Raw genomic sequence first — 13799 nt, forward strand, 5'->3', positions numbered from 1 at the left:
TAATAATAATAATAATAATAATAGTACTGTTAAAAAAGAATGGAGGAGGAATTAAGTGAGTTGAGTTTGTTTTATTTTATATATTTTTTTTTTTTCTTTTTTTTTATTTTCCTTACTCTTCTTCGCATTCTCAGCTCAGCGATGTTTCTGAGATCCTGTTCTAATAAAAATAAAAAAAAAAAAAAAAAAAAAAAATGAAAAGATTACCTTCAGCATTTATAATTGAAAATTCCCCAATATGAATATTGGCCAGTTACTCAAACACATCGCTGAGCCTGAGAAGCGGATTGTAAGGAAAATAGAAAAAACAATATATAAAACCAACTCGCTTAATTCTGCCATTCTTTTTAACAGCATTTGTATAAAAGAGGGTGTTTCTACCAAAAATAATAATAATAACAACAACAACAACAATAATAATAATAATAATAATAATAATAATAATAATAATAATAATAATAATAATAATTCTAGAAAACTAGAGGCTGAAGTAGCTCCAGGACTCATATGTGATCCTAAAAACGGAGGCGCACATAGTAAGAAAAGTGATGGACTCCTAAGGAGGCAGATAACAACCCGGAACCCCACACTATAAATAACCACCCAGTCGAATTGGAGGACTGTGATAAAAAAAAAATAAGAAATAATAATAATAATAATAATAATAATAATAATAATAACAATAATAAATAAAATAATTAGGGAAAAACTCTTCTATCACGAGAGTAATATATTATGTTCTAAAGGGTCCACAATAATACAGTGTAAAAAGTTCGTGTATAATTTTGAAGACTTTACAGAAAGCTTTCGAACCCTCCGTGGGTTCATCTTCAGTCCAAATGAACAATAAGTTACGACAAGTACAGAGGTAAATTTAAAAAACAAGAGACGTTGAAGATGAACCCAGGGAAGGGTTCGAAAGCTTTCTGTAAAGTCTTCAAAATTATACACGAACTTTTTACACTTTGTATTATTGTGGACCCTTTAGAACAATAATACTAATAATAATAATAATAATGACGACCAAAAGTGATATCAGACTGAAAGTCGACCAGAGTTTCAGGTAATTGTGCCCAATTTCACTTGGCACAGAATATGGGTCATTGGCAGTTTCTCTCTGGCTCAGATTATTCGAAATATCCAGCAGCGGTTGTTAAATATGACGGTAATATAACGCTGGCGAATAGTATACTACACGCGGGTTCAGACAATTTCCATTTTACTTAAGTTAAGGAAAAATTGTCTCGTCGTTTTAATTAAGTTACTGATCTCTGGCATGACGGCCCACTTGGGGATTATGTCTGTAATTCCGACGCCATCGCATGTTTGTTTACGTTTTTTTTTTCTTCTTCTTCTTCTTCTTCTTCTTAAAAAAATATATTACACGAAAGGTACCTAACGTTCAATATGTCTGACGTGACAGCCGATCCTGAATTCAACTTGACTGAAATACAGTTAAATTAATGCCAGGAGGTAGATGCTGAAAAATTATATATTAAAGCTTTCTCAGTCACAGTCGCCTTCATAATTGGTGAATAAAAATCGCTTTATCCTGACTTAACCGCACCGAAGCCCAGTTTAATTAACGTCGGAAGAAGGTTGCTGAAACCGGAGATGACTGAAATACAGTTAAATTAATGCCAGGAGGTAGATGCTGAAAAATGATATATTAAAGTTTTCTCAGTCACAGTCGCCTTCATAATTAGTAAAAAATCGGCTAATCCTGACTTAACCGCAGTTAAATTAACGTCGGAAGATGGTAGATGGTTGCCGCAAGCGTATGTGAACGAGTTAGATAAATATTAAAGTTTTCCCCGTCACAATCGCCTTCAGAAACCGTCAACAAAAACATTTCCTGGAGAAAGTCTCCACCTCATTGCGACGAAGCTGTTGCTGGAGCCTCGGGTGAGGACATCCTTAAAAAGGTTCCGACGGCTCCTCTCGCGTCTTCGAGACTCTGAGCAGCGCCGCACGTCCGTTATTGCCATCTGCCGTGCCCCATCTGTCAGTCAGGGGGGCAATCCTTAAGGAACTGCCGTTGCTCTTTGCCTAATCCTAAGCCTATAAGTGTATGCTCGGTGTATTGGCGATGAGGATCGTGCATTCCGAGGAATCCTCGGCTCCGCCAAATATGGCTCTCCACGGCCTCGGAATCGTGCGGTTCGGTCGGATCGTAAAGGCCATTATTGACTTCGAGTGTAACTCCAGCCGAGTGGCCGTTTTGGAGGGGGAGGGGGTTGTCATCCAGGGAGTGATGGATAGCTGGTGGGGGAGAGGGGGCGGGATTCCCCACCCCCACCTCTTTTTACCCTGCTGGATATTACTTACGTTTGACCCCTACATTGTTTCCACTCTTTGCTTTTTTGTTTACATACCTTTTTGACTGAATATCAGGTGCAGGTTTAATTTTCTGCGCCAAGGACATTAGAGTCTAATAGAGGATTGATTGTTTTGGTTAGCACTTTGAAATGACTGAAAACCGTGTGTGTGTATATATATATATATATATATATATATATATATATATATATATATGCGCTAATATACATACATATATACATGACTATATATATATGTATAAATTTATATTTATAATGCGTGTGTTTGCGTGTGTCCTATGTGTGTGCAAACATCCGTTTGCCTGTAATCATCCATAAATAAATTATGTTTCACACGCAATTATTATTTTAGTCCCCCCCTCCCCCCCCAACGGCAACCTCTCAAGAAATATCGTTAAACAAATATATCTGTACATATGCCACTTATTAGCCAAGGAGAAGCTGTTCCCCCAAGCCAAAAAGGAACATGGGCAAGCGAGCAAGCATGCAAACGCGAAATGGGGCAAACAAGTGCAAAAGAGGGCGAAGGAGCGTGCCCCTGTGCCCCTGGTGGATGGCGCCAGCCCCCGCCGAAAACGTCTTTGCATTAAGATTCCGAACAGGTTGATTAGCTCGAGTCTGCCTCTCGACACGACATGAAACTTGCATGAGGGGCCTCGCCAGAGCTGGTCAGGGACCCCAGCACACACCCTCCCACCCCCCACCCCACCACCACCACCACCTTTCCCACCTCCCTTTTAGCTTTGTTTATTTACGTTTTGTAATTCGCTGTTTCATTTCGTTACGTTCGGTGTGGGATGACGTACAACGTTGTGGGAAGTGTCAGTGATATTCTATTATGTGTGCATATGTGTTTTTATTTTATTTATTTATTTGTTTATTTATTTATTTGTTTGTTTATTTGTTTATTTATTTCTTGGTTTGCATGGTGTTCGTGCCTGCGTGTGTTATCTCATTGCTGGTTCGTAGTTCATCTCGCTCTATAATGTTCGGACGAGATTATGTTGTCGGGGCAAAGAGGAAGATAATGTTTTCGGTTGAATTTCGCTTTATTTATTTTATTACTGTTGTTTGTTGGTTTAGTGTATGTATATATATATATATATATGTATATATATATATATATATATATATATATATATATATATATATATATATATATATATATATATATATATATGTATATAATGTGGGCGTTTGTATGTGTATTTACATATACATTTACACATACACATTTATACTTATATACGTGTGTTTCTGTGTATTTATTTATTGCATAAGGTGTTTCAGAGTGTGAAATATTATTATTTATTGTTACTCTTCCGGGACTTGAGACAGTAAATGTATTTTTTTTTTGTCCAGGCAATGCAGTACCCTAGCAAACTGCATTACATATTCATTCGTTATTCATTATATCAAACGTAATACACTTTCCGTAACTACCATTCTTATAGACCCGCCTGATGTGGAATCATAGAGAGCATTTCACAAGGTTGGCAAACTTTTGCTTAGAGGAATGGTAGCAAGTTCGTAAAATACTTTTAAATAAGTCATAATAAGATCGCATTGTATATTTGGAGGGCCATGAACGGAATAATAATAATAATAATATGTTTTATTAAAGAGGATGTCAGCATCAGTAGAATTGATTTTATGTATGGTCTTTTCAGTTCTTCTTATATAAAATCAAATCCACTGGTGCTGCCATCCTCTTTAACAAAGCATGTTCGAGAGAGGGTCTCCTACCTTCATATAATAATAATAATAATAATAATAATAATAATAATAATAATAATAATTAATAATTTGTGTGAACAGCAACACCCATAATGCTTTGCACCATTGAGGTTACGTGACAAATTGCTTGATAAATAGGGACTAGGTAGCTTAATAGCAGCGACCAGTAGAGACTATGGACGAACGGTATTAAAAGAAAATTGTATCAGTGAAGATTGCAAGAAGAAGAAAGAGCATCTTATTAAAAAAACAGGAATTCTAGGAATACTGGCGATAGGTGAAGGGAGTTGCCTTCGAAAGGTTGTTGCTTATTTTTATTATATACATTTTCTCAAGTAGGCCTTCGTTTTCCAAAGCGATTGAAGTAGAGTGCGTCACAGGAGACAGAGACAAACAGAAATACAAAAAAAAATTGTCGCGAAACACAGTTAAAACAACGAATAAAAAGCGCCTCAGTGGCGTGGTCGGTATTGTGTTGGCGTACCACCTCGGTGGCCGCGATTTCGATTCCCGGGCATTCCACTGAGGAGTGAGAGATGTGTATTTCTGGTGATGGAAGTTCACTCTCGACGTGGTTCGGAAATCACGTCAAGTCGTTGGTCCCGTTGCTGAATAACCACTGGTTCCATGCAACGTCAAAACACCATACAAACAAACTAAGACTAAACAAAAGAAGCAAACGCCCGCACGTCTGACACTTGACATGCCAATAAAGCGTCGATATCGGTCGCAGATGGCAGTGGCATTTTTGACCTACAAGTATAAGAGTGCCTCCACCCTACCTGTTCAGATTTACGAAGCACGCGCTTACTTTACTTTAGCCCACGGTCCGGTTCCTAAGCAGCGTGGTGGCATGTGTGTGCGTATGTCGTGTGTTAAATAAAACATGATTGAGAGCACAAGTCTTACGTTGCATAGCTTCAGCGAAGTCATTGTCTCAATAGCTGTGGGACCTTGTATCCAGGTTATGCAGATATGAATACCACGAGTTGTATACAAGATGAGCATTTTGTGTTGAGTGTTCAGATAAGGTATGCATTCCTGTGGTACAAGCCTCAAGTGTTGTTTCAGTGACATTTCAGGAAAAGATAGAAATACAGAGAAGATGGAAGAGAATTAGAATACAGTATAGATGAAAATGATAGCAGGACATTGGCTTACATACTTAAATAGGAGGTGAAGAATTGGCCAGAAAAAGAAGGCATTTATTTGAGACTAAATAAGCCTTATAGACTATAATCATTATAGACTAAATAAGCACTACAGACTATAAGCATTATAGTCTTTCCTATGTCTTTATTGTTTCATATTTATCAAGTTTCTAATTCTATGGATATTGTGAACTTGAGGATCAACCGATTCGTCGAGTATGTGAAATGTTGACTTTTATACTTATAAAGTAGATTGTACGATTATTCCTGCTGCCGTGTTTGTCACCACTCACAAAGTGCCAGAGAGAGAGAGAGAGAGAGAGAGACCTGATGAGAGGCAGGAGACAAAAGTCTGCCTCCATTTCTCTCTCTGTCTCTCTCTCTTGGGAGGCGTTGTCAGGGGCGATTAGTAATAAGCTTAGTGACATCAGTGACAAGAGGGAAAGATGGGCTCTCTCTCTCTCTCTCTCTCTCTCTCTCTCTCTCTCTCTCTCTCTGGGTCCTCAAAAGGAAGATGTCAAAAGAAAATAAAACAATACCATACGTCCGAATGAGACAATGTGACTGTAACGTTACTTTTGAGGTTATAAGTAAATATATAGTTCATTAGACCCCTTTCAGAATGTATACATATTGACCTTTTTATTGCGTGTATAGAACCACACACACACACACATTACAAAAGTATATATCAGTTTCATACACTAAACGGCCAGTTAATCCATCGTCTATATATATATATATATATATATATATATATATATATATATATATATATATATATATAGACGATGGATTAACTGGCCGTTTAGTGTATGAAACTGATATATACTTTTGTAATGTGTTGTGTGTGTGTGGTTCTATACACGCAATAAAAAGGTCAATATGTATACATTCTGAAAGGGGTCTAATGAACGATATATTTACTTATTAACCTCAAAAGTAACGTTACAGAGAATACTTAGTGAACTATCCATAGCATAAAAAAATTAAACAAAACAGGGTTTAATTTACATAATTTACTGAAGAAGTTCAAGATTATCTTTATTCCCCACCAACGCAGCATCAGTGCAAAGGTAGGCTTTTTTATTTTAACTGCAAACGTATACGGGAAAAGAAAAGATATAATTAACAAAAAGAATAACATGACGCAGCATACAAAAAATCTCTTAAAGCAAGAACCCAGACAGGCGAAACACTTATTTCCAAATGTGCCACTAAAACAAATAAATTCAGCCTCTTAGTTAAACAACTAAAGTCAGCGATGCAAAGACCTGAGGAGAAAAACCTGAAAACAAAAACGAGGACAATGATGTCATTAAGTTTGTTGTTCCAAGTTTGACTTTCTGGTCGTTACAAAGAGAGTGAGATCGTGTTGACGACTTCAAATAGATGCCTCGTGACATCAGAGATTTCCATTAACATCAAGTAATATATATATATATATATATATATATATATATATATATATATATATATATATATATACTTGATGTTAATGGAAATCTCTGATGTCACGAGGCATCTAATTTGAAGTCGTCAACACGATCTCACTCTCTTTTGTAACGACCAGAAAGTCAAACTTGGAACAACAAACTTAATGACATCATTGTCCTCGTTTTTGTTTTCAGGTTTTTCTCCTCAGGTCTTTGCATCGCTGACTTTAGTTGTTTAACTAAGAGGCTGAATTTATTTGTTTTAGTGGCACATTTGGAAATAAGTGTTTCGCCTGTCTGGGTTCTTGCTTTAAGAGATTTTTTGTATGTTTGCTGCGTCATGTTATTCTTTTTGTTAATTATATCTTTCTTTTCCTCGTATACGTTTTGCAGTTAAAATAAAAAAGCCTGACCTTTGCACCTGATGCTGCGTTGGTGGGGAATAAAGATAATCTTGAACTTCTTCAGTAATTATTGTAAATTAAACCCTGTTTTAATTTTTTATGCTATGAATAGTTCACTAAGTATTCTCTCTCTCTCTCTCTCTCTCTCTCTCTCTCTCTCTCTCTCTCTCTCTTGGTAGAGTGCACCCTGTACTACAACACACTACCCCCTCCTCCTCCCCTCACGAAGTGGAAAAGGGTGCCTAAATACGTTCCGCAGGCCCATAATTAACACCTAGCGGCACCCCACCGTGTCAGTTCGACTCAGGGAACCTTTAACTTTCGAGACGATGAGGTCCCAAGGGAGAGGGAAAAGGTCACTCGGGGTCACCCTTTAGGGTCAGCCGGCTCTGTCAGATGAGAGCCAGGTGGCTCTGCTAATATGGTGTGCCCTAGGGTCCGTATATCGACCCCTACTCTTATCTGGGGCTTATCTGAAGGCTCTTTAGCGGCCTCTGGTCTTAAGGCGCGATTGGTCTTGACTTGGCTCCGTTATCTGTGGGATCCTTCTTCTTCTTCTTCTTCTTCTTCTTCTTCTTCTTCTTCTTCTTCTGTGAATCGTAAGTCTTGCGTTATCGTCTCCTCTTTCAGTGTCCTCTTTGATTCGTTTCGTCATTTTTAAAATCCGCCAACTCCCTTGGCAGGTCTGGCATAAGGCCAGTTTAATCTAATAAGGCCGTTGTGATATAAGAACAACGATTCTGTTTGTGGTTTTTTCCCTGTACTCTGTGTTACTAGTTTGTAGAATTGAGGAGCGTTTTCTCTCTCTCTCTCTCTCTCTCTCTCTCTCTCGTCCTCCCTCCTCCTTCACTCTCGTCTCCTCTCCTCGCTCCTCCATCTCTTCTCTCTCTCTCTTCCATCTCTGCTCATGAGCCGATTCAGTAGTGAATCAGACCTGCCTTTTGACCATCTACTACCACTCTTATGGAAGCAACGTCATTCCGTGCTTCGAAAAGCGGGAGTCATATGTATAATATATCTGGCATCCGTGACCATTTGTCTCAGTCTTCACCTTGACTAACGAGACGAAGGACAGACGACGATCTCCTTTCCAGGTTCGGGGGGATTGTTTTTTGACTTGAGCATCCGAGGACGAGGTGACGTGATACACCTTCTTTTGTTTGTGTGTGTGTTGTGTGTGTGTGTGTGTGGGGTGGGGGGGGGGGGGGGGAAGCCTGGCATGCTTGGGAGTGAGGGTAGTTGTTCTTGGCGTTGTTGATGATAGTTAATTTTGATGTTTGCGTAAAAGAGATAGTCTTAGGATGATGAACTGATGTGAATTCCCGAATAATAGTATATGGATATATATATATATATATATATGATATAGATAATATATATATATATATATATATATATATATATATATATATATATATATATATATATATATATATTAAAACCTTGGTGCTTTATTATTATATTATTATTGTTATTGTTATTATTATTATTATTATATTATTAAGAAGGAACCAGACCCACCCTTAGTTGAACGTGTCCTATACTGTTAACTCGAATGACACGGCCATTCCATTAAGCACGATATTATTATTATTATTATTATTATTATTATTATTATTATTATTATTATTATTATTATTATTGTTCAGAATACCATTCATTTAATCGATAAGAAAATTTATAAAAACTTACTCATTGCGCATTGAAGTCTCCAGCCAATGCTTAAAAAAAAATTAAAAAAAAACGTGGTACGCCTATCCAACTGACGTTTACGACCATATTGAATAATTAATTTACTTATTATTAATTTTAATTATAATTAAATTTAATATATTTTTTATACGACCATATTAATTAATTTCTTTCTTTATTTATGTATTTTAATTTTTAATTTAGTTTATTTTATTTATTTTTTATATATTTTTATTTATTATTTTTTTTTTTTTTGGCAGGAGCATCCCCGAATACGTCTTAGGCTCCAAGGAGAACATCATGCTGATCGTGGAGATCGAGAACACGGGGGAGGACGCCTTCCAGACCAAGACCGTCGTCCGAGTTCCCAGGGGCGTGACCTTCAGCAAGTTCGAGGTCAGGCATAACTCCGACCCTGACCTGAGTCCCATTTGTTCCCTGGACAACAAGGATGACAGTGAGAGGGTTAGTAGATGATAAATTATATTCTTTGCATTTTGTTTATTAATCTGTTTATCTATTTTATTTATTTGTTTGTTTACTTTTTGTTTATTTATTGTTATATATTTTATTTATTTGCTTTTTATTTTTTCTTTATTTTATTCATTTGTTTATTTACTTTTTTTTATTTATTATTATATATTGCTTTTTATTTTTTATTTATTTGATTAATTTTTTTATTTGTTTATTTATTTTATTCATTTGTTTAATTACTTTTTTGTTTATTTATTATTATATTTTTGTTTTTTATTTTTTAATTATTTGATTATTTATTTTATTTGTCTGTTTATTTTATGTATTTGTTTATTTACTTTTTTATTTATTATATAGTTGTTTTTTTTATTTTTTACTTATTTGATTATTTGTTTTATTTGTCTATTTTATTTATTTGTTTATTTACTTTTTTCACTCATTAAAGAATTTTCGTCTCTTTGTTTTCAAATTTGTTAAGGTGCCCTTAAGCACTCTTACCTTTCCATATTTCTTCATTTTATCAGTTTATTCTTCTTTTATTTTTCCCATTGTTGTACCAAAAGGTCATGCCGTCCAATCCAGTTACTTTAATAATAATAATAATAATAATAATAATAATAATAATAATAATAATAATAATAATAATAATGATACCCACCTTTCTTCCAGGTCATTTGCGACATCGGAAATCCGCTTCCAGCGAGGGCGAAGGTGATACTCCACCTGGTCTTCCAGCCCATTCCAGAGACGGTCAACAGCTCCGCCCTGGAATTCCACGTGACCACCACCTCGGCTAACGAAGAAGGCGAAGAGGAGTCCCAGGCCTTGGCCTTACCCGTCACCGTCAGGAGTGACATCGATATCAAAGGGTGAGTGGATGGATTGGGAAGGTTTTTGGTGGAGAGGTCGATGGAATATGCAATTTAGAAACTTAGGTACAGTGAGTCAATCCAGAGGGAATTTATTGTTGTATGCGTAAATTTTGTCAATATCGGTAACTTTAAGATATAGGACAGTCTAAAGCTGCCTGATTTATACATAAAACAATTATTCATCTCCTGAATAATAATAGAAATAAGAAGGATATGAGATATGCCAGTGGAAATCGTACCCATAATTTATAGGGACACTTTAAGAGGCACGATCCCAAGATCCCTGAAAAGGAACGTAGAAAAGCTATAGATGCCGAAGTAGCTCCAGGACTCACGCAGAGGAGTGTGCTCCTAGAAACAGCGCTCGTAGTGAGAAAAGTGATGGACTCCTAAGGGGGCAGGATACAACGGGGAAGGAATCCCACGGTATTAAAACCACCCAGTCGGATAGGATGACTGTGATAGACGCCCCTCCAAAAAAAAGAAAGAAAAAAAAAACTTTGTTCTCTCAGTCTAACGAACCCCAAACCTTTCTCCCCCAACAGGATATCTTGGCCCGACGGCCCCTTCGACTACAACGTGTCCCTTTTCGGAAAGCAACTGCTCGGCGAACGCCCCATCCAGCACGAGAAGGAAGTCGGGCCCGAGGTCATGCACGTCTACCACGTCACCAACCAAGGGCCCTCCGACCTGCCAGGGGCGCACCTCTACCTCCTGTGGCCGACGCGGACTCTCACGGGTGACCCTCTGCTCTACCTTCTAGATACCCGGCTGGAGTCGAGGTTCACCAAGTGTGAGAAGGTCGCGGACACCAACTACCTGGGATTGACGGTAAGGCTGAAGAGATATTATCTGGGAGGTGATAGTGCCGTCAGTGAACCAACCACACGCGGTGCACTGTATAGGCATTACTCAAGGTTCTTTGCAGCGTGCCGTCCTTAGGCCCCTAGCTGCAACCACTTTCGTTCCTTTTACTGTACCTCTTTTCATATTCTCTTTCTTCCATCTTACTTTCCACCCTCTCCTAACTCTCGATTCATAGTGCATATGCTTTGAGGTTTTCCTCCTGTAACACCTTTCAAACCTTTTCACTGTCAATTTCCGTTTCAGCGCTGAATGACCTCATAGGTCCCAGTGCTTGGCCTTTGGCCTAAATTCTATATTCAACTCAACTCATTAGTATTCGAGCTTTGATTTTTATGTGGTCAGTATCTCAAGTGAATAAGCCACATCTGGTTTCTTTTTAATTTCAAAATTAAATGAGATAGCCCAATTCCTTTATCTCACCCCCGGGCCAATATAGAAGAATAAGTAGTGACCTATTTGGAATCCAGTCTCTAATTTCGATTCAAACGTCAGTAAGATAGACAGCCTAATGCCCGTATTTGGGGCCCGGGCCAATGAAAATAAATAAAAGATGGGGGATCACAATGTATTTCGCCGAATCACAGTATGGAGATGAATGGCCCAGTATCTTCAAGTGGATCAGCTCACTGATTTCTCCCGTGTCTGCTGGTTCGAATCCACGAGAGGACGAAATTAGTATCAACTAAAATAATTCCCATCCGGTTAACGTATATGAAAATATATAAATTTCGAGGTAGAGCGAATTTGATATCAAAGGACATTTGTAGCTTAATCCACGTGCTATGTAGTATATGCATACATCCATGCATATTTTAATAACGCGTTTATGAAATTAGATGACGTAACTGTATAATTGCAAGTACCCTGTGTAGCCTACATTCGCACATTCGTACATTCGTGCGTGCGCATCACGTACTTCGACTTTTTTTCTCGTAACGGGTCATTATTCAGCGAGACAGAGAGACCCCTTTTTGGTCTGAGAGTGCTACAGATCCCACGGTAACGTGAGACCCCAATTCCCACCGGGAAAAGGAGTTCTCCCCATTCAGGAGGTCATTCCTTCAAAAGTATTCCGTCTCGCTCCCAACCGGAGTAACTATGGCTGCTATATCACCATCTACAGCGGCGTGTTAATGAGCTTATATTGTAATGGAAGTACTTTGGCTTCATAAGAGGAGGGTTGGAAAGTTCATTATGAAGACGCTCGTATATCATTTTATAGCTCGGATTGTTTCTAGAATAATAAACATGAGATTTCGTTACTTTGGGGTTTATAGATCAGTTTTGCGTATATATTCAACGTTTTACTTGTAAAGGGTCGTGTTCTTGATTTTACTTGAATTTTTGTTATGGAAATGTGATGCATATCTCCTGTATTGTAGTTTTTTTTTCTCTTCTCAATGCTTATCTGTGACATTGTTATTATAGCATTGATAGTAAATGTAGCCTTTTACTTGTATTTATTTGATGTGATATTTGCAGTTTCACATTAATGCAAGCAAGATTCAGGGTAAGCATAGTGTTTCGTAAAGTTCCTTAGCCAGGTTTTTGACGTTCTTTTTCAATACAGATATGGACGGAACGAAATGGAAAAATTATCGTTGTTTTTTTTTTCACTATACGCTTTTCTTAATTGATAGTTGTTGCTGTGCTACATATTTGGTGATCAGATAACTGAGGATTGACTGGATCCCACCCTCTGCCCTTTATTTACTTATTTATCTATTTACATATTATAGATAATGCATATTTATCTTCTGTCATCTATTCTCTTTTTTTTTCCCCTGTTCTCACACGAGCAGTCTTAGTCTGCGGGAGCGTATAACTTATTCCATAAGAACGGTTTCGCAACACGAACAAAAGATAGCAGTAATCAATACAGTAGAATGAAATTCTCTCTCTTCAGATTGGTTCCTCGTCGGACGGGTGGGTTTTGCGTGCTCGCCTACCGATTTGGCAGTCGCGAGTTCGATTTCCCAATCCTGCCAACGTGGAATCAGAGGAATTTATTTCTGGCGATTAGAAATTCATTTCTCGATATGATGTGGTTCGAACCCCGCAATAAGCTGTAGTAGGGTTCCTAGCCACGTAAAACTTATATAATCCTTCTGGCCAGCCCTATAGGAGAGCTTGTTCGTCAGCTCAGTGGTCTGGGAAAACTTGAGGTAGACCTACTCACATACTTGCTTACTCACTTCTCTTCAGGTGGACGCTGCCTCCTACGAAAACCTCATCGTGACGCCCCTCCTAGACGCCGAGGAAGGCGAAGCCTCGCTGAGCTCAGCAGCCGCCGTTGCTGACAACCTGGTGGTTCTTCGGGATCAACAGCAATACCGACGGAGGAGACGCCACAACCACCACCACACCAGCAGCAGCAGCAGCAGCGACAGCAGCCACGCCCACCGACGCCACAGGAGAGAGGAGGAGGAGGAGAAGAGGGCGGTGCCGTAGGAGTCGTCAACGTCGAGAAGGAGCTCTCCTGCGGGCCCACGAATTGCACGAGGGTGAGGTGCACGATCTCCCCCTTCAGGAAGGATGATAACGTGGTCCTGAGGGTCAGGTCCAGGCTTTGGGTGGACACTATTGAGAAGGTGAGTTGTGTTGGGGTGGGTGGGGTGGGGGTGGGGGTGGAGTCATTGGATATTTTAGCTTTTCTGGCGTTGGATTTTGCTTGAGAAAGTAGGATGCTAGTGTCAATAAGACAGAGGGCCCTTTATGGGGATAGAACCATCAATGCACCTCAGGCGGTGCACAGTAGGCATTATTTCGGCCCCTAGCTACAATAACCCCCTATCATTTCTTTTTACTGTCCCTCCGTTCATATTTT

General features: G+C 38.5%; 1 protein-coding gene across 1 annotated transcript in view; it reads left to right on the forward strand.

The window, feature by feature from the left end:
* LOC135213155 (integrin alpha-PS2-like) overlaps positions 1–13557 on the forward strand; it is a 215388-nt gene extending 201831 nt beyond the window's left edge. Inside the window, 4 exon segments of the mRNA XM_064247099.1 lie at positions 9020–9224; positions 9903–10102; positions 10651–10936; positions 13178–13557. Coding sequence (XP_064103169.1) covers positions 9020–9224; positions 9903–10102; positions 10651–10936; positions 13178–13423 — 937 coding nt within the window. The 3' untranslated portion in view covers positions 13424–13557.
* The last annotated feature ends 242 nt before the right edge of the window (positions 13558–13799 follow it).

The sequence above is a fragment of the Macrobrachium nipponense genome, chromosome 42, assembly GCF_015104395.2.
Source record: "Macrobrachium nipponense isolate FS-2020 chromosome 42, ASM1510439v2, whole genome shotgun sequence".
In the NCBI taxonomy this organism is placed as follows: Eukaryota; Metazoa; Arthropoda; class Malacostraca; order Decapoda; family Palaemonidae; genus Macrobrachium; species Macrobrachium nipponense.